This window comes from Dreissena polymorpha, chromosome 1 (assembly GCF_020536995.1).
Source record: "Dreissena polymorpha isolate Duluth1 chromosome 1, UMN_Dpol_1.0, whole genome shotgun sequence".
NCBI classification, from domain to species: domain Eukaryota; kingdom Metazoa; phylum Mollusca; class Bivalvia; order Myida; family Dreissenidae; genus Dreissena; species Dreissena polymorpha.
The window spans coordinates 59,933,443-59,953,715 of NC_068355.1; the positions used below are offsets into that span (position 1 = coordinate 59,933,443).

At 38.8% G+C, this 20,273-nt stretch overlaps 1 protein-coding gene across 3 annotated transcripts in view; it reads left to right on the top strand.

The window, feature by feature from the left end:
• Positions 1 to 16,264, top strand: part of LOC127831017 (thymidylate synthase-like) — a 117,485-nt gene extending 101,221 nt beyond the window's left edge. For all 3 annotated transcript variants that reach the window (XM_052356001.1, XM_052355995.1, XM_052356005.1), the window contains 3 exons: positions 10,412 to 10,486; positions 14,749 to 14,820; positions 15,781 to 16,264. In XM_052356001.1, coding sequence (XP_052211961.1) covers positions 10,412 to 10,486; positions 14,749 to 14,820; positions 15,781 to 15,918 — 285 coding nt within the window. In that variant the 3' untranslated portion in view covers positions 15,919 to 16,264. The remainder of the gene's footprint in view (positions 1 to 10,411; positions 10,487 to 14,748; positions 14,821 to 15,780) is intronic.
• The last annotated feature ends 4,009 nt before the right edge of the window (positions 16,265 to 20,273 follow it).

Consider the following 20,273-nt stretch of genomic DNA (forward strand, 5'->3'; position numbering starts at 1 on the left):
TTCCGGATGATAACTCAAGAGCGCTTACGCCTAGAATTATGAAACTTCATAGGTACATTGATCATGACTGGCAGATGACCCCTATTGACTTTTAGGTCACTAGGTCAAAGGTCAAGGTCACTGTGAGTTGACACAGTAAAATGGTTTCCGGATGATAACTCTAGAAAGCTTACGCCTAGGATCATGAAACTTCATAGGTACATTGATCATGACTCGCAGATGACCCCTATTGATTTTCAAGTCACTAGGTCAAAGGTCACAGTACCAAAAAACGTATTTACACAATGGTTGCCACTACAACTGACAGCTCACATGTGGGGCATGCATGCTTTACAAACAGCCCTTGTTTGTTATATATTTTACAATGATAATTGATAACCAATAATGTTTCAGATTTAATCAATTGTCAAAGTGTCAACATAAAATTACAATTGATTAAGTGCTACAGCACACTGCAACCTCGTTAGCTGTTAGCAATGTGGCCATTGAAGTCAAACCTCATTGTTTGGCATGCACAGTCCATATAAGACACGTGTTTTCCATAAAGAAAGCAAATGGTCCATGGACTTGTATTCACCAATATTTTGTTTTACTGATCTTAGTCAGAAAGATGAAGGACACATGTACATGTATATATTTTAATATCATAAATACGTTACCTGTTATCTCTAGCTTACCCCTTTCCAAGGGAGTTATTTCATCCGGAAAATATTCAAGCGCTGGGAATCGTCCACCTCTATAAGAATCCAAATCAGGTTAAACATAGTACAATGCAACCTAACAGGAAATCAAGAACCACAACTCATCTTTCCTTTCCGGATAAAACCATGTGCACGCCTATTTTAGGCTCAGGACTTATGTGTTCTTTTCACTGTGTTTTTGTCGGAGTTTAAAAGGATAAAGTTTATTTATCTTTTATTTGTATCATTCGGTTTATATTTCTATACTTTTTGTTGCAGTAATTGTCATATTTCTGCTTTTGCTGGGTTTCTTTGTTTGCATCGTCGCTCATGTACATGACGTCATGAGCACGTGAACCACGAGGAATTCGTGCCTATTCCCCAATAAGTAATTGAGGTCAATTGGACAGCGTTCTTTGTGTTTACATTTTGTGGTTTAACTTTTTATTTGAATTTATAATCATTAATTTGTCTTTTGTAGGTTCTTTCTGTTTCTTTTATTTCAGAATGAACTTACAGGATAGAGGTTCTTGTGGTCATATCAAAGCAAGGTGGGATTCCCACGATACTTGCTTGGCATGTACCGGTTGCACATTTAATAACAAATGTGCGGTTTGCGATTTGTGGGCTTACGACGTATGGACAAAAGCAGGTCGCCGGAGGACGTCGATCAGCCGCAAACGCAACGAACCTCCATCCGACGTTGATTACCCGGTGACTCCACTGGTCAAGGATGACCAGCGGTTTTGTCAGTCACTGGGTACCGGGCAAGATGGTGTTGTTGTCAGTTGATCATCATCAGATCTTATGACTCACACCATGCATACCGGCGACATTGATCATGGAACGACTGGATCAATGTCAGACCAAATGGCAGCCGCCATTCTACGGTCTTTGTCCGGTGACGTAACCGGTCATAATATGACCGGCCGGTCCGGTCACCGGTCATGTCACCGGTCCGGTCATTGATCACCGGTCCGGTCTGGTCACCAGTCAACAGTCATCAGTTAGGCCTGCCACCGATAACACCAATCGCCGGTCAAGAAGAACTCGGTCTTCATCATCGGCTTATTCTTCTACATCCGATTCGTCGTCGAATACATCGTCTTCATCAAGGAGTGGACATCGGACACGCTCTTCTTCGTCGAGCAGTTATTATCGTCGCTGCGCTCATAAGCGATCACGTCGTCACTCACGGAGACGGTATTCCAAAAAATCTCGATCTCATCGCAGCCGATCCACATCTCGACAGCGCAGCCGATCCAGATCTCGACATTGCAGGAAACGAGGACGTCGGCAACGTTCACGTAGACAGCATCGGACTTACCATTCGTATAGTCGTTCACCATCATATTCCGTTATGGAATCGCATGTTTCCATGCCAAATGTGTCGGTTCCAACGTTGACCACCATACGTATTGCATCTTCAGGAGCTCATCTCACTACTACGGCGTCAGTGTCAACACCACGGGTATCATCTACCGTATCTAGACGTGTAATACCTACAGCTACCCTGTCGAATCCTGATACACTATGGATACAGAATTCGGCGGGACATTTTGTACCGGTCAATGCTGATAATTTACCATCTTCCGGTTTACATTATCAGTTTACTGACGTCGGGGATGATCATTCGCTGTTACCAGTAAATTACAATCCGGTACAAGATATTCTCACTTCTGTTCCTGCTGATTCTATACAAACCGCTGGTGTTGTAGAGAGTGAGGCTGATTCAGATGCAGAATCTAATGTTGAGACGGATCAATATTTAGCTCCGATTGGTCAGATCTATGAACTGATGTTTCGTACTCTTGGTGAAGATTACTGTCCAAGACCTGCTGAACTGTCTTCAAATGCGACGATTTCTGTGACAGAACAACTTTTTCGTACATTTGATCCCAACAGGGTTATTAAGTCGACGGCTCGTCCTGACCCGCGACTTCCCATTGGTTCTACTGTTCTATCTGTTCTTCAATCATTGGAATCAGCTATTAAGACTATTCCAAAACGAGGAGAAACATGGAAAATTCCTAAGGAACTAGCTGATCCAAAACACCAGGAAGGTAGTAAAAGTTACAAACCTCCTGTACAACATGCAACATCTGGGTTGGATTTTTCAAAACTTCCGGTTCCAGATCCGGACATTAGCAAGCTATCTCTTGTAATGCCAAGTGGTTCCAATTCAGTTTCTGTTCCGTTTTCAATGTTGGAAACTTGGGAAATGAGGGAACGTAGATCATTAGGTTTGACTAACCAAATTGACTTTATGCTAGCGACAATTTTACAAATGGTGTGTGATTGGTCGGAATCTGTTCCGGAGGAACTCAGTGATTTGTTAATTCATCTCTCACGGACCACACTGGCCTTATCTCACACTTCTGCTTCTTCAATGTCTGAGATGCTAAGGATTCGTAGAGATCTTATCCTTACTTCTTTACCTAAAGATTTTCTGTTGGAACCTGGTATGAACTCGCTCAGAACAGCTCCTCTCACATCAGGGTTCCTTTTTGGTGGAAGGATACAAGAAGCAATCACAGCTGACAAGGATGACCAACTTCATGCTTCTTTAGCTAGAAACAACTCTGGACAACGCCAAGGGGTCTTTAAGCATCCTGCTTCTAGGCCACCAGCAGTTCCAGCATTCAAGACGGCTAGGAGAAATAACCTTTTCTCTAAAAAGCCTTCTTTTAATCCACGGTCAGGTCCTAATAGGCAGTCTTCCTATAACAGACCTTCTTTGTCACACAAGTCTTCTAATAAAGATTCTGGGAAAAAGGGCAAACCCAAGCCGGGACAGAGGAATTTCAAACCTTCTACCGGCAGGGGTGCACCTCCTGCTTATCAGCCCTAGGTCCCTTCCCTTTCTACCGCCACAACCTCCGATGCCGGAAATACCAGTCGGGGCCAGACTTTTCCACTTCTCAAATCGATGGCTTCAAATTACTTCAGACGCATGGGTTCATTCTCTTGTGACAAAAGGTCTGACTTTACAATTCGAAAAAAGGCCTCCACTTTCTCGCGTCCCTATAGAGCTGGTATCTCGGCATCCACATATTCCAGAGTCCATTCTCGGGCTCTTGGAAAAACAGGCGGTAGAAAGGGTTCAAGATCCTTATTCTCCAGGATTTTACAGTCGTCTTTTTCTTGTTCAAAAGAAAAATGGTTCCTGGAGACCAGTAATAGATTTAAAAGTGTTCAACATGTATCTCCTCAAACCAACTTTCAAAATGGAGACTCCTTCTTTCATACGGGAATCCATCAAACCCCTGCACTGGGGGGGTGTCTTTGGATCTGGAAGATGCTTACTTCCATGTTCCTATACATCCCAACTACCAGAAGTACTTGCGATTCGCCTTTCAAGGCCAAGTCTACCAGTTCCGGTCTATGCCTTTCGGGTTGGCGACAGCCCCACGAGTTTTTACCAAACTAATGTGGGCAGTCGGATCACACCTCAGAGTTCACGGGATTATTCTTCTTCAGTATTTCGACGACTGGCTCTTACACCAGCTCGATCGTCAATTGCTTCTGTTCAACCTAGAATTCTCTTGGAAGGAACTCCTCTCGTTAGGGCTCCTTCTCAATGCAGACAAATCAGACCTCATTCCTTCACAGGACTTGACGTTTGTGGGAATGAATTTCTTGACCCACATCAATCGGGTCAGAGTGTCTATTCAACGTATATCAGACCTTCTGATGAAGGTCAACTGGGTTTTGTCCCAATCTCATATAACAGCTCAAGAATTCCTCTCTCTCAACGGTATCCTGAGCTCAGTAGCAGACTTTGTGCAGTTGGGACGTCTCTTCCTACGTCCTCTTCAGCACTATCTCTCAGCTTGTTGGAAATGGTCTCCAGGCAATCTATTAACACAGATTCCAATCCTTCCCTCCTTAAGGTCTCATCTTCAGTGGTGGCTAGACGAGGAGACTCTGTTGGCAGGAGTACCCCTTCTTCCTCCGCAACCGTCATTATATCTAATAACGGATGCGAGCAAGGAAGGGTGGGGTGCTCACCTGGAACCTCTCAGTCTGATAATTTCAGGGTTGTGGTCTCATCAGGAATCTCACCTACATATCAACAATCTAGAAATGCGAGCAGTATTTCTAGCTGTATCTCATTTCCAATCACATCTTCGAGACTCTTGTGTGATGGTGTCAACAGACAACACATCTGTGGTGGCTTACATCCAGGCACAGGGGGGAACACATTCTCAATCCCTGTATCTGGAAACCAGAAAATTACTTGTTCTTTGCAAAAAACTCAACATTCATCTGCTGGCAAAATATATACCAGGTCGCCTCAATGCCCTGGCGGATGGTTTGTCTCGCAAACACCAGTTACTTCCATCGGAGTGGACACTTCATCAAGAAGTGACCAACCAGATCTTTTTCAAGTTCGGTTATCCCCTGGTCGATCCCCTGGTCGATCTATTTGCAACCAGACACAATCACAGACTTCCTCTGTATGTGAGTCCAGTTTACGATCCAGCAGCGTGGGCAATCGACGCGCTTTCGTTCGCGTGGGACCAACTGGACCCTTACGCCTATCCCTCACCCATTCTAATTCCCCAAATATTGGGGAAAATCAGGGTGAGCTCTTGCAGGATACTCCTGATTGCCCCTTGGTGGCCCAGAAGATCTTGGTTCAACGATCTTCTCAGTCTCCTGTACGATTATCCCAGGAATCTTCCTCACAGGTCAGATCTTCTGTCTCAAAGCGGCAGACTACATGCGGACCCAAAAATGTTCCACTTACACGTCTGGCCGTTATCAGGCAATCTTTGCAGAAGAAATGTTTTTCTGTCAGGGCTTCAACCCTCGTTGCTACGGCAAGGAGAAAATCCACCAGAGCAGTCTATGATGCTCGTTGGAAACTCTTCTCCAATTGGTGTTTTCGAGGGAAAATTAATCCCCTCAATCCCTCTGCTAGACGAATAGCAGATTTTCTCATTTATCTTTTTGATGATAAGAAACTTTCTCTTAGTTCCATCAAAGGATACAGATCTATGATTTCGCATACATTGGCTTTAACTAAGTCTTCACAAGTCTGTGCTGATCCAGCTATTTCAGAACTTGTTCGAGCTATGGAACTTAGTCGTCCTGTATCTCGTACACTTGCTCCTAAATGGGATTGAGCTTGTGTGCTAGGTAGCTTATTAAGGCTCCCTATGAACCTCTTGATCAGGCTTCATTACAATTCCTAACATGGAAGACCGTTTTCCTTCTTACTATGGCTTCAGCCAAACGGAGAAGTGAAATTCATGCTCTTTCTATCGAGGATAGTCATCTTCGTTTTGACTCTTCTGATGGTTCCGTTACATTGTTATGTCAGTCAGGATTCCTTGCTAAAAATCAACTCCCCTCTATGGCTTCCAAACCCTTCAAAGTTCCAAGTCTATCTAGAACTTGTGGACATGAAGATGATGATAGACTCCTTTGCCCGGTCAGGGTTTTGAAGTTCTACCTTAAAAAGGTAAAGTCTATTCGAGGTTCTCGCAAGAGACTTTTCATTCCATTAAAAGGGGGGGGCGATGTGTCTGCGGCTTCTATTTCTCGTTGGATAGCCTCGACTATAAGGAAAGCTTATTCTTCTCTTTCATCGAGGGATTTATCCCTGTTTAAGATAAGACCGCATGAATTAAGAGCTCTTTTGGCTTCGTGGGCTTATATTAATCAGACCCCACTTTCTGAAGTGCTTCAAGCTGCTTTCTGGAGGAATCGGACCACCTTCTCCTCTTTTTATCTTCGTTCTCTTGAGTGCCAACAAGACTATTTGTATAAGTTGGGTCCTCTTGTAGTGGCTCAAACTGTAGTTTCTTCTATGGCCTAAGTACACTGGTGCCTTCCGAGAATTAAGTACTATACTGTACTAACAAAGATTATAAGAGGACGTGATTCTACTATCTCTGGCTGTAAACCCTCTATATGGGTTCTGCTGTGATGGGAAAAAATATGCGAACCTTCCCGCCGCAGCTGCAAAATCAGCTAGAGATAACAGGTAACGTATTTATGATATTAAAACAAATTTTCTTAAAGTAAAATTCATTTTAATTATTAAATACTTACCTGTTATCGTTAAGTCCCACCTCCCACCCCGCTCATCGCCTTTTTATGTTTGCGTAAAGGAAAGATGAGTTGTGGTTCTTGATTTCCTGTTAGGTTGCATTGTACTATGTTTAACCTGATTTGGATTCTTATAGAGGTGGACGATTCCCAGCGCTTGAATATTTTCCGGATGAAATAACTCCCTTGGAAAGGGGTAAGCTAGAGATAACAGGTAAGTATTTAATAATTAAAATGAATTTTACTTTAAGAAAATTTGTTTTAAAGGTATTATGAATATGTATAATGTCAAGTGGTATGAATTAAATTAATACTACTGTCATCCGATGACAGATTCACAATTGGTTAAGAAAATGAGTAACAGAATTAATGCGAACAATTCAACAACAAAAGATTTATTTAATTCTTGTTAAATCCATGTCAAATTTGTTTATTAACAGTGTGTTTAATCACTCAAAGCCGATAGTTCCATACACACGTGCAGTAACATTCACTTCTTGCAGCATTATCATTCATTTATTGTTGCCTATCGGTGAAACCGGAGGGGACTTATGGTTTGCGCTCCGTCAGTCTGACTGTCTGTCAGTAAGTCTGTCACACTTTTCTGGATCCTGTGATAACTTTAAAAGTTCGTCATATTTTTTTCATGAAACTTGAAACATGGATACATGAAGATGGCAATATGGAGATTATGCACGTCATTTCATTTTGTTCCTACGTCAAGAATTTTGGTTTGCTATGGTAACAAAAAAAAACCTGACAATGGTGGAGTTTCACCGGTAGGGGACAATATTGCTTGGCAATCTCTTGTTATTTATTCACTGACTGATGACTGGAACACAGACTAAAGATAACTGATAACTGGAACAAAGACTATAAATGACTGATAACTCAAACACAGACTAGAAAAAAATAATACCGGTAAATGGAGCACAGACTATTTCAATCAATCATAACTGGAACTAGACTGTAAATGAATGATAAAGGGAGCACAGGCTATGAACGACTGATAACTAGAACACAGTCTATACATGGCTTATATCTGGAACACAGACTATAAACAAATGATAAGTAGAACACTGGATATTAATGCCTGATAACTGGAACACAGACTTTTAATGACTGATAGCTGGAACATAGACTATAAATTAACTATTAAAACTAGAACACGGACTATAAATGACTTTCACTTGGAACACAGCCTATAAATTAAATACAACTTGAACACAAGCTGAATGAATGATTACTGGAACACAGGCTTTAATTAAATGATAACTGGAACACAGACTATAAATGACTAATAACTGGAACACAGACTATAAATGACTGATAACTGGAACACAAGACTATAAATGACTGATCACTTGAACACAGATTATTTATGACTGATTAATCAAACACAGACTATACATGACTGATAACTGGAACACAGAATATGAATGACTGATTACTGGAACACAGACTATAAATGAAAAATAACTGGAACACAGAATGTTAATGACTGATAACTAGAACACAGACTATAGATGACTGATAACTGTAACACTGGCTAGAAACAACTGATAACTGGAACACAGCATAATAATGGCTGATTAATACAAAAAAGACTATAAATGATTTATAACTAGAACACTGGGTAATAAGGTTGTTAATTGGAACAAGATTATTAACGACTTATAGCTGGACTTTAAAAGACTGATAACTGGAGCACGGACATTAAAAATCTGATAGCTGGAGCACAAACTATAAATTACTGTTAACTATAACACAGACTAACAAGAGCACCGCATAACAGGTGCCACGCTCGGCTGCGGGTGCATTTTTATGCCCCCTTTCTAAGAAAAGGGGGTATATAGTTTTCGCATAGTCCGTCAGTCTGTCTGTCACACTTTTTGTGTCAGCTCTCTAATTCAAATAGTTTTCATCCGATCTTTACCAAACTTGGTCAGAAGTTGTATCTTGACAATATCTAGGTCAAGTTCGAATATGGGTCATGCCGGGTCAAAAACTAGGTCACTTAGTGCATTTCAAGGATTTAGCATGGTATCCGCTCTCTAATTGAAGTAGTTTTCATCTGATCTTTACCAAACTTGGTCAGACGTTGTATCAAGACAATATCTAGGTCAAGTTCAAATATGGGTCACGCCGGGTCCAAAACTAGGTCACGGGGTCACTAACTGCGTTTCAAGGATTTAGCATGGTGTCCGCTCTCTAATTGAAGTAGTTTTCATCTGATCTTTACCAAACTTAGTCAAAAGTTGTATCAAGACAATATCTAGGTTAAGTTCGAATATGGGTCATGCCGGGTCAAAAACTAGGTCACAGGGTCACTTAGTGCATTTCAAGGATTTAGCATGGTGTCCGCACTCTAGTTTATGTGTCTTTCTGATTTATTTTGATATTCTAAGACATTTTTATGCCCCTGAAGGAGGGCATAAAGTGATCGAACTGTCCGTCCGTCTCACAGTGCGTTTATATTTTTTAAAAAATGCTCAGGGCTTCCCCTGGCTCGAGAATTTCTTTAGCCAAATGCGCCTTGCTATGGCAAAATTCTTCTATTTTTTGCTAATTTTAAGTTTTAATGAAGAAAAATGTGTAGCCAAATAGAATTTTCTTTAGCCAAATAGGTCAATTTGTAGCCATCAGCTAATTTGGCGAATGACAGAGTAAGCTCTGATGCTCATAACTTCTATGTCGCTTCAGATAGCAATTCATATTTGGCATGCATGTGTATATGGACAAGGCCTTTCCATACGCACACAAATTTTGAACACTGTGACCTTGACCTTGAACTCGGGGTCCGCGTTTAGGTTTCGAAATCTGCATTTAGGTTTCAAAAAAAGCTCATAACTTCTACCAAGCGTTTATAGGGGGCACAAGTCATCCTATGGTGACAGCTCTTGTTTAAGAAATGAAAGCTTGTCAGAATTTTTTTCTTTTTTCAGAGGTCACAGAGACCTTTGACCTAGTGACCCAAATATGGGTGTGGCGTGTTGAACTCATCAAGGTGCAGCTACATATGAAGTTTCAAAGTTGTAGGTCGAAGCACTTTGATTTTAGAGCCAATGTTCAAAACCTTGACAAAATGTTAAGGTTTTAGCATTACGCGGACGCCGGACATGACACGTCGAGCTGGCTATGACAATACCTCGGGTTTTCTCCAAAAACAGCCGAGCTAAAAATGAATGATAATTGGAACAAGACTACAAATAACTGATAACTGGAACACAGGCTATAAATGATTATTAAGGGGAACACAAATTATAAATGAATGATAATTTGAATTTGAATACAGACTATAAGTGACTGATAACTAGAACACGGGCTAAAAACAACTTATAATCGGAGCACAGACTTAAAATGACTGATAACTGAAACACAAACTATAGATGACTGATAACTAGAACACAGGCTATAAATGGCTGATAACTGGAACACAGACCATAAATGGCTGGTAACTGGAACACAGACCGTAAATGACTGACTACTGTAACATAGGCTATACATGACTGATAAAACTACACTATTCGGCTTATTGAAGCTGCAATAAAAATACACTTGAAATTCCCCCTCCCTATTTTACATAAATAAAAAACAAAAAACAGCCCTCTTGAAATTTCTGGAGACTTTGGATTGTGCTGCAGTTTGCTGATCACATTTGTTGCTTGCAGGGCCTGGGTGTACCGTTCAACATCGCCAGCTACTCCCTGCTCACGTACATGATTGCCCATGTGACCGGCCTAAAGGTGCGTACACAAATCAGGGGTGGAATTTCTCAACCTTCCTTTTTATTTCCTCCCTTTCAATTCTTAACAAGTTTTACAAATGAGCCTTGCTCTTCAAGTACTCTCAAATAAATCTGCGTTGTCTCTTATTTTGACATGATCTGGTCATAATGCCATAGCATTTGTGCGTGACAAAATCAGTAGATCTTTATACATGTAGCAAGAATGATACTGTTATGCTGTTCTTTCGGTTTATAACAGCAATTTGAACGTGATGTCAATCACATGTTTCCATCATTATGCAAAATAATCGTCCAGTAATTGTTATACAAACCGTTGTGTTTACTGAATGAACAAGATGCATGAACAAGAGGGCCATGATGGCCCTGAATCGCTCACCTGACTCATTAAGATCAGATGAAAACTATGACCTCTATTGTCTACACAATGTTTTTCTATGATTTGACCTAGTGACCTAGTTCCTGACTCTAGATGACCCAAATACAATCCCAATCCAGATTTCATCAAGATAAACATTCTGACCACAGTTCATAAATATTGGATGAAAACTGTGACCTCTATTTTCAACACAAGGTTTTTCTATTTATTTGACCTTGATTTTTACCCCAGATGACCCAAATACAATCCCACCCAAATTTCATCAAGAATTCTGACCAAATTTCATAAAGGTTGGATGAAAACTGTGATCTCTAATGTCTACACAAGGTTTTTCTATTATTTGACCTAGTGACCTAGTTTTTGACCCCAGATGACCCAAATAAAATCCCAACCCAGATTTCATCAAGATAAACATTCTGACCAAATTTCATAAAGATTGGATGAAAACTGTGACCTCTATTGTCTACAGAAGGTTGTTCTATTATTTGACCTAGTGACCTTGTTTTTGACCCCAGATGACCCAAATACAATCCCAAACCGGATTTCATCAAGATAAACATTCTGACCAAATTTCATCAAGATTGGATGCAAACTGTGACCTCTACTGTCTACACAAACAAATTGTTGACGGACGGACGCACGGACACACGCAGGCACGCACAACGGACGCCGGACATCACACGATCACATAAGCTCACTGTGTCACTTCATGACAGGTGACCTAAAAATATGTGTCGGAGATAAACATGAACAGTTGTGGTTAAAATCCCATAGAAACAAGGGCTGTTTGTAAAACATGCATGCCCCCCTATATGGGCTATAAGTTGTAGTAGCAGCCATTGTGTGAATACGTTTTTTGTCACTGTGAATGGTGGTGGTGGTGGTGGTGGTGGTGGTGGTGGTGGTGGTGGTGGTGGTGGTGGTGGTGGTGGTGGTGTGTGGTGGTGTAGTAGTAGTAGTAGTAGTAGTAGTAGTAGTAGTAGTAGTAGTAGTAGTAGTAGTAGTAGTAGTAATAGAAGTTGTAGGTAGTAGTAGTAGTAGTAGAAGTAGTAGTAGTAGTAGTAGTAGAAGTAGTAGTAGTAGTAGTAGTAGTAGTAGTAGTAGTAGTAGTAGTGTAGTGGTAGTAGTAGTAGTAGTAGTAGTAATAGTGGTAAAAGTAGTAGTAGTAGTGGCAGTAGTAGTAGAAGTAGTAATAGTAGACGTGGTGGTGGTGGTGGTGGTAGTAGTACTAGTAGAAGTAGTAGTAGTAGTAGTAGTAGTAGTAGTCGTAGTAGTAGTAGTAGTAGTAGTAGTAGTAGTAGTAGTAGTAGTAGTGGTGGTAGTAGTAGTAGTAGTAGTAGTAGTAGTAGTAGTAGTAGTAGTAGTAGTAGTAGTAGTAGTAGTAGTAGTAGTAGCAGTAGCAGTAGCAGCATTACAAGACCAATACTTAAGAATGATCAAATGGGAAAAGGTAACATAGCACCAGCAGTAAATATGGGGCTCATTTACAGGTCAGATTTGGAATCTCTGCTGTAAAATGAGATTTTGAATGAATTAAAGGGAGGCAAATCTGTAATAAAAAGAACATGCATAAACCGTAGTTGTTTCCCTTGTTTGAACCATGCTAAATCCTTACAAGTTTGGAAAGAATTGGATGAAAAATTTGGACTTTATTGCATAAACACCATTTTCTCAATTCAAGGGGAGGTAATTCTGTACTTCATGGACCAATAATGCTCATTTTTTGTAGGGTTTGTGTCCTCATTGATATAAAGACACTGTGCAAATTTGGAAAGGATTGGACAAAAAATGTGGAAGATTTTTGAAAGTTTTCACAAAATAGGCAAAAACGAATAAACATGCAAAGTTCAACGAGCTCCTGCGGCCATGTTTTTTGACGAATCAAATTTCTTTGAACAACTTTTTCAGGGGAGCCCTCAAAGGTCATCCCTGTGAAATTTTTTGAAAATCTGATGAGCGGTTTCTGACAAGAAGATTTTTTAAGGTTTTTATACGCCCGTCTATGACGGGACGTATTATGGTATACCCCGCGTCTGTCCGTCCGTCTGTCCGTCCGTCCGTCCGTCTGTTAATGTCGTACGCTACGTCAAATATCCTTTGACAGATTTTCTTCAAATTTTAACACAATCTTAATATTGATAAACCCTGATCCCCTTTCGTTTTTGACGGAATTCTGAATTGTCGTTCCAGAGTTATGGGACTTTGTTCGTCAAAATTTCGTGATTTCATTGAATGTCCTACTGTAGCTCAAATATCCTTCGATGGATTTTTTTCAAATTTCAACACAATTTTAATATTGATAAACCCTGATCCCCTTTCGTTTTTGACGGAATTCTGAATTGTCGTTCCAGAGTTATGGGACTTTGTTCGTCAAAACAACTTTGCGAGCTACTTTTATCTATTCACAAAAAACACATCAAAGATTCAAAAGTAGTAGTGATGGGTGATTTCAACATTGATTGGAATAAAGAAACACCAGACAAAAACCGACTGCACAAACTAATGGTTCAACAGCTGGACTACAAACAAGTGGTAACTGATCCTACTAATGACTACGGATCCACTATTGATTTGATATTCACAAATATTGACAACTTCCAATGTGGCACACTAGAGACATACTTCTCAGATCATAAAGCTATCTGGATTTCTCTCAGTCAATAAATCTTGAGTATACCATCTCATTTATGACAAACATTATTGACAAACATTTTTGCAGATATTACTTGTGTATTCTTCTAATTGCTCTATGGACAAACCTCAATCTAAATTGATGTTGCAAGATGATACATTATGCTCCATTGAAATAGTATCCCTGAAAAATTGAACGAGGTGAGCTTTTTTCTATTCCGATTGTACACTACCACTTACCCATCTACATTTCTCTTTTATTATTGGTCAAAATATCTATAACAGGTTTACTTCAACTCCATATCCTCTAAAGAAATGCATACATATACTCAAAAAAAGATATGGTATGAATGTCAAGGAGACGGCGCTCCATGCTCATGTACTTATAAAATAAACCATGTATTCAAATACAAATAAACTGAAGTAAAAAAATGATTCAAAGGGTTATTTATTACCTTACTACTTCATTGGCGAACGACGGGCGTATCATGCGCTCATGGCGCAGCTCCTCAGTTACCATATATGTTCATGGCGGCCATCTTGGTTATGTGATCAAATTTTTTTTAACAATTCTTTTGTCCCATGACCTAGGGATGCTCCACATGAAATTTAGTTGAAATTGGCTCAATGGTTTAGTAGAAGAAGATGTTTACAAATTTGTATACGGACGGACGGCCGGACGCCGAGTGATCACAATAGCTCACCTCGAGCTCTCGCTCAGGTGAGCTAAAAAACAAAAATGTTTTTGTTGATAAACTCATAAATTCAATATAAGGTATGAATTTAAATCATACGGGTATGTTTTATTCAATAAAAATACATTGTGTGATTATATTAAATTATCAGCAATTAGCTTTTGACTTGGTGGGGTAACAACCTAGCAATACTGCCAACTGACTAACCATGTAAAAGTGATCACCTGAGAACAACCATCACCTGTCTACAGTGTCACTTGGGTCATATCCCTTGACTGACTGCTGTTTCTCAAGTTGGGCTGAAGTCGTGTATGCAACTTTGCTTCAATCATTCATCCAAGAATAGAATGCTGTCTGCGAGCAAACGTATAAATGCTTTATCCTGGATTATTATCAGGATTTTGCTAATCATCAACTTTGAGAACTATTTTGTGTGAACAAATTGTTTTTGATCATAAAGCTGTAAGGGCACTGATATGGAAAAGGTAATAATGTTTTTTGCACAAATACTGAAAAAAGTAACTGGTCAATTAATATATATTCCGAATGTATTTTCAGCCTGGAGATTTCGTGCACACCCTTGGAGATGCTCATGTTTATGTGAACCACATAGATGCCTTGAAGGAGCAGGTACGTATGGCAAGCCCTCTTGGAAAACAGGTCTTATTGCATGTGGGTAGTGTCATCCCAGAGTAAATTGGATTTAAAAAAAGAAGACTTTAAACTAAATAATGGTTAAATAAAAGAGTCATCCCTGATTAGCCTTCGTGGACTTCTCATCTGGGACAATACTTACTTATCTGGGACAATACGTTACACGTGCATTAAGCCCCATTTTCGTGGCTCAACAAGACAAATGCCATTAAGCAAATATCATATTTCCATTTTATAAGTTATATTTGGACACTGTTTCCGCTAGGTTAGAAAAAGAACAATTTTTTATTGGATTTATTTAAGCCCCTGTTAAATTCATTGTTATAATAATTTGACGTTTTGCGTCATAATATAAGTAATGTTATTTGACGTGGTTACTCTTACAATCTTAGTCCAGATTCACTTATACATATATAATATATATATATTATATATATATATATATATATATATATATATATATATATATATATATCCAGCTAGGATTTGAAAAGGGCAGGGGGGGCTTTTCTGTCAAAAGGGCACTTTGGACGCGCAGTATTTTGTCAAACTTTCGAGCGCACGGGCGTTTCAGGAATGCTTCCTCTTGTATGTTAATTTATATGTTAATAATAATTGTTAGAATATATTATTCCCATTATTATTAAACATTTCAAATATAATGTCTACAATGAGGAATAAATTAATTACAATGTATTGTAATATAAGAGATTATTAATCATCATATGTAAAAAAAAAAAAAAATTAAGGGCAGGGGGGGCCTAGCTAGGAAGGGCAGGGCGGAGGTTCGGGAGGGCAGGGCGCCCTTCAATTTAGGCCTAGCTGGATCGGGGAAAGACAGATACATTTGCCTTTGTGAATGTGACCCAATTAGGACTAGCATCAGTAAAAATAGAAATGCAAATGGTGTTGATGAAGTTCCCTTGTCTATTGCAGCTTACAAGACAGCCAAGACCATTTCCAAAATTGGTTATCAAGAGACAGGTGTCTGATATTGACAATTTCAAAGTGGAGGATTTTGAACTGGAAGGATACAAGCCCTATGCAAAGATAGCCATGGATATGGCAGTGTAACCATGGGTTTGGCAGTGTCGTCATGGATATGGCAGCATAACTATGGATATGGAAGTGTCACCGTGGATATGGATAATATTGGCAGTGTCGATATATATATTGACAGTGTTACCATGGATATGGTAGTATTAACCATGGACATTGGTAGTGTAATCATATGGCAGAATAACTTTGGGAAATTTCATCGTAGTGGAACACACTGTGTTCAAGCCTTACATTAATTAATTTGTGTTTATTAAAGTTTGTATGTCATTGTTTTTGGTGAAATTTATTGTGTTCAAGCTCACTGAAGATTTTGTGTATGAAAAGTTTATTATTGAAACGAAACATAAAAAATATATATGTATTATACAAAATATTTATGCATCCAACTTTACAAATTTATCCAGTGTTAATTAAAAAAACATGAATTTATATATTATTCATGAAAGCAATTGGTAGGGTAAACAGGTCTGCTATACTTCCAATCTAAGGTCTTGGCATTAAGTTGAAAGGGAAAACTGAAAGTTTTGATCGTCATATCAAAACTACATTAAAAATGATTTAATTTTTAAAAAGATAATTGACTTTAATAAGTTTGTTTTGCCATCCATACTTTGAATGAAAAGATTGAAACTTGTGCTGATGAGGAGCATATAAATGATTATTTTTTGCGCAATGATCTGAATTCGTTGCTTAGTATGTGTGTTTGTAACACAAATTTTTATGCCCCCCTTCGAAAAAGAGGGGGTATATTGCTTTGCACATGTCGGTCGGTCGGTCCACCAGATGGTTTCCGGATGATAACTCAAGAACGCTTGTGCCTAGGATCATGAAACTTCATGGGTACATATATCATGACTCGCAGATGACCCCTATTGATTTTGAGGTCACTAGGTCAAAGGTCAAGTTCACTGTGACCCGAAATAGTAAAATGGTTTCCGGATGATAATTCAAGAACGCTTATGCCTAGGATCATAAAACTTGATAGGTAGATTGATCATGACTAGCAGATGACCCCTATTGATTTTCAGGTCACTAGGTCAAAGGTCACAGTGACCCGAAATAGTAAAATGGTTTCCGGGTGATAACTCAAGAACGCTTATGCCTAGAATCATGAAACTTGATAGGTAGATTGTTCATGACTAGCAGATGACCCCTATTGATTTTCAGGTCACTAGGTCAAAGGTCAAGGTCACAGTGACCCGAAATAGTAAAATGGTTTCCCATTGAGAACTCTAGAACGCTTATGCCTAGGATCATGAAACTTGATAGGTACATTGATCATGACTGGCAGATGACCCCTATTGATTTTCAGGTCACTAGGTCAAAGGTCAAGGTCACAGTGACCCGAAATAGTAAAATGGTTTCCCGATGATAACTTAAGAAAGCTTATGGCTAGGATCATGAAACTTCATAGGTACATTGATCATGAATCACAGATGACCCCTATTGATTTTCAGGTCACTAGGTCAAAGGTCAAGGTCACAGTGACAAAAAACATATTTACAAAATGGCTGTCACTACAACTGAGAGCCCATATGGGGGGCATGCATGTTTTACAAACAGCCCTTGTTTCCATATTGTATTGACATAAAGCAACTAAATTTGTGATTTATCAAATTTTCATGAATTGAAAACTGGAAATGCAATTAGAATGGATTTATTATCACACTCGTAAATGCCACTGAAACATTAACAATGGACCCAAAGACCCTAGGGCTCTTAACTCTGGGGACTAAATTTGGTTTTAGCTGGTACAGTTTCAATAAGCCAAGTGAGGATATGTGTCCCTTCCTTTCCAAGGATGTTTTTCAATGAAATGGAACCTGACCATGGCAAGAAGTTAGACTATGTGATAACAATATTAGGGGGGACAATCATGTGATAGCCATGATGTAGACGTAGATGCCAAGGCAGGTATTTTTTTGCTGTTTTATATCATAAGTACTTGTTATACCCCCACAAACGAAGTTTAGGGGGTATATAGGAGTGAGCTTGTCTGTCAGTCGGTCCGTATTAATTTAAGTGTCCTCTCTAATTCAAGTTGTTTTCATCCGATCTTCACCAAACTTGTTAAGATGTTGTATTAATATGATGTCTAGGTCATGGGGTCACTTAGTGCATTTTAAACATTGAGCATGGTGTCCGCTGTTTTTTGTGAAGACAACATGCAAAATATTCTGTGTCAATGCGGCATGTTGGGGTATTCGTCAAGTCTGTGACAAAGCTCTAGTATTAATTTTTGTAATGCCGCTCACTTTCCAGCTATATCACCAAGAAAGTTACTAGTGTTTATTGTCCCCTACCGGTTTCACCGGAGGGGACTTCTGGTTTGTGTCTGTCTATGAGTCTGTCTGTCACACTTTTCTGGATCCTGCGATAACTTTAAAAGTTCTTAATATTTTTTCATGAAACTTGATAGATGGCAATATGGACATTACGCACGTCATATCATTTTGTTCCTACGTTAAAAATTTTGGTTGCTATGGCAACAAATAAGACTAGAAATACTGCTGAAAATGGTGGTTTTCTGGATCCTGCGATAATTTTACAAGTTCTTAATATTTTTTCATGAAACTTGCAACATGGATAGATTGCAATATGGACATTATGCATGTCATTTCATTTCTTTCCTACGTCAAAAATTGTCAAAAAATCACAAAAATCTGAAAATGGTGGAATTTCTGACAATAGTGGAGCCGGTAGGGGACCATATTGCTTGACAATAGCCTTGTTTCATATTAATATTGGCTATATATCTCGCCTTTACTAGCTTCAAAATTTCTTAGCGGAATGACCTTATAACGTCTCCATTATGAAAATGTGCAGGTAGTAAAGTCGAGATATAAAGGAAATTATAATAAGAAATAAGTGCTGATCACCTTTTTTCTGATATGACTAAAAAGTGAGCGTCATTTAAAATTAAACAAAAGTAATAAAGGGTATATTAGGCCAAAACAAGATGTGTTTGTGAAACACAATGTCCCCCTATATGAGGTTTGACTTTGAAGGATGACATTGACCTTGACCTTTCACCACTCAAAATGTGCAGCTCCATGAGATACACATGCATGCCAAATATCAAGTTGCTATCTTCAATATTGCAGGGTATTCATAAAATAAGCGATTTGGGCCACATATATTTACATATATATACATGCATGCCAAATATGAAAATGCTATCTTCAATATAGCAAAAGTTATTGCAAAATGTTAAAGTTGGCGCAAACAGACAGACCAACAGACAGGGCAAAAACAATATGTCCCCCACTACTATAGTGGGGGGCATAAAAAAAACCTGTATCAGCATGGCCTTCGCTATCTTGACTATCATGATATTACCCCCCTCTGAATATCTAGAAAAAAAACTCATACAACAATTTTTGTATGTCCTCGTGTTAAAAAGCAATCTCACACAGGCTTCAACAATGTTCAATTAAATACATGGTTATAAACCAATGCCTTTACAGCATATACAAACAAAGTAAATTAAGTTTATTATACCCAAATTAACACCTAGAAAAGGTAAATGTATAACATGTGGTGTGAGTTTTTATGATTTTTACAAGTAATTTTGAAAAGCGTAACACATTAAAGATCATGAAAAGATTCTAAACACAGTGCTTGAAGTGTTATTTGACAAACAAGTTTGAAATAAATGCACTATAAAAAAAATATTGTGTCCATTCAGCTCTTAAGTGTCCATATCCCATTCAAATGTTAGAAAGCTACAAAATTGCCCGTAATACAGCATCTCTTTATTAACCTTTCATAAGCTTGCATCTTTACAAAATACCAGTTCATAACTCATAAGGTATTCCCATGAAAATATTTCTGCTTCTATACAGGATTGATTTTTATGTAAATCTTTGCACAGTGTATCATTATAAGGTATTAAGTTCAAAAATGCAGGTCTAGGATATAGCATCAGTTGGTTTTATCAGTCCAAATACAGAGTGTTAATCCACCACCACATCATAGACAAACTAATGCAAAACATCTAACAATTAGGAGCAGATTCGGTGCTCAAGCCGTCGGAGCAAATTTTTGCTAAGAAAATAACTGCCCAGTGGTTTCGTACCAGCCATGATATAATTTGAGTAACAGACTCCAGCACACTACAGCAAAACTAATGTTTTTCACCACATGCTACACAATATTTTGTATGTAATCATTATTTTTTATCGTATTGTGTAATATCTATGTGTAATACAGCTTTTTAAGTGTTTCCATTGTATAAATTTTTTTTAACCGACCAATTGGGTTATGTTATTTTGCTGATATTGGGATTAAAGGTGACTTCAAGAAATTTCATACCATGATTTATTAAACTTGTCCAGAAGAAGTGTTAGTAAGCTGTCCACAGACTTGTT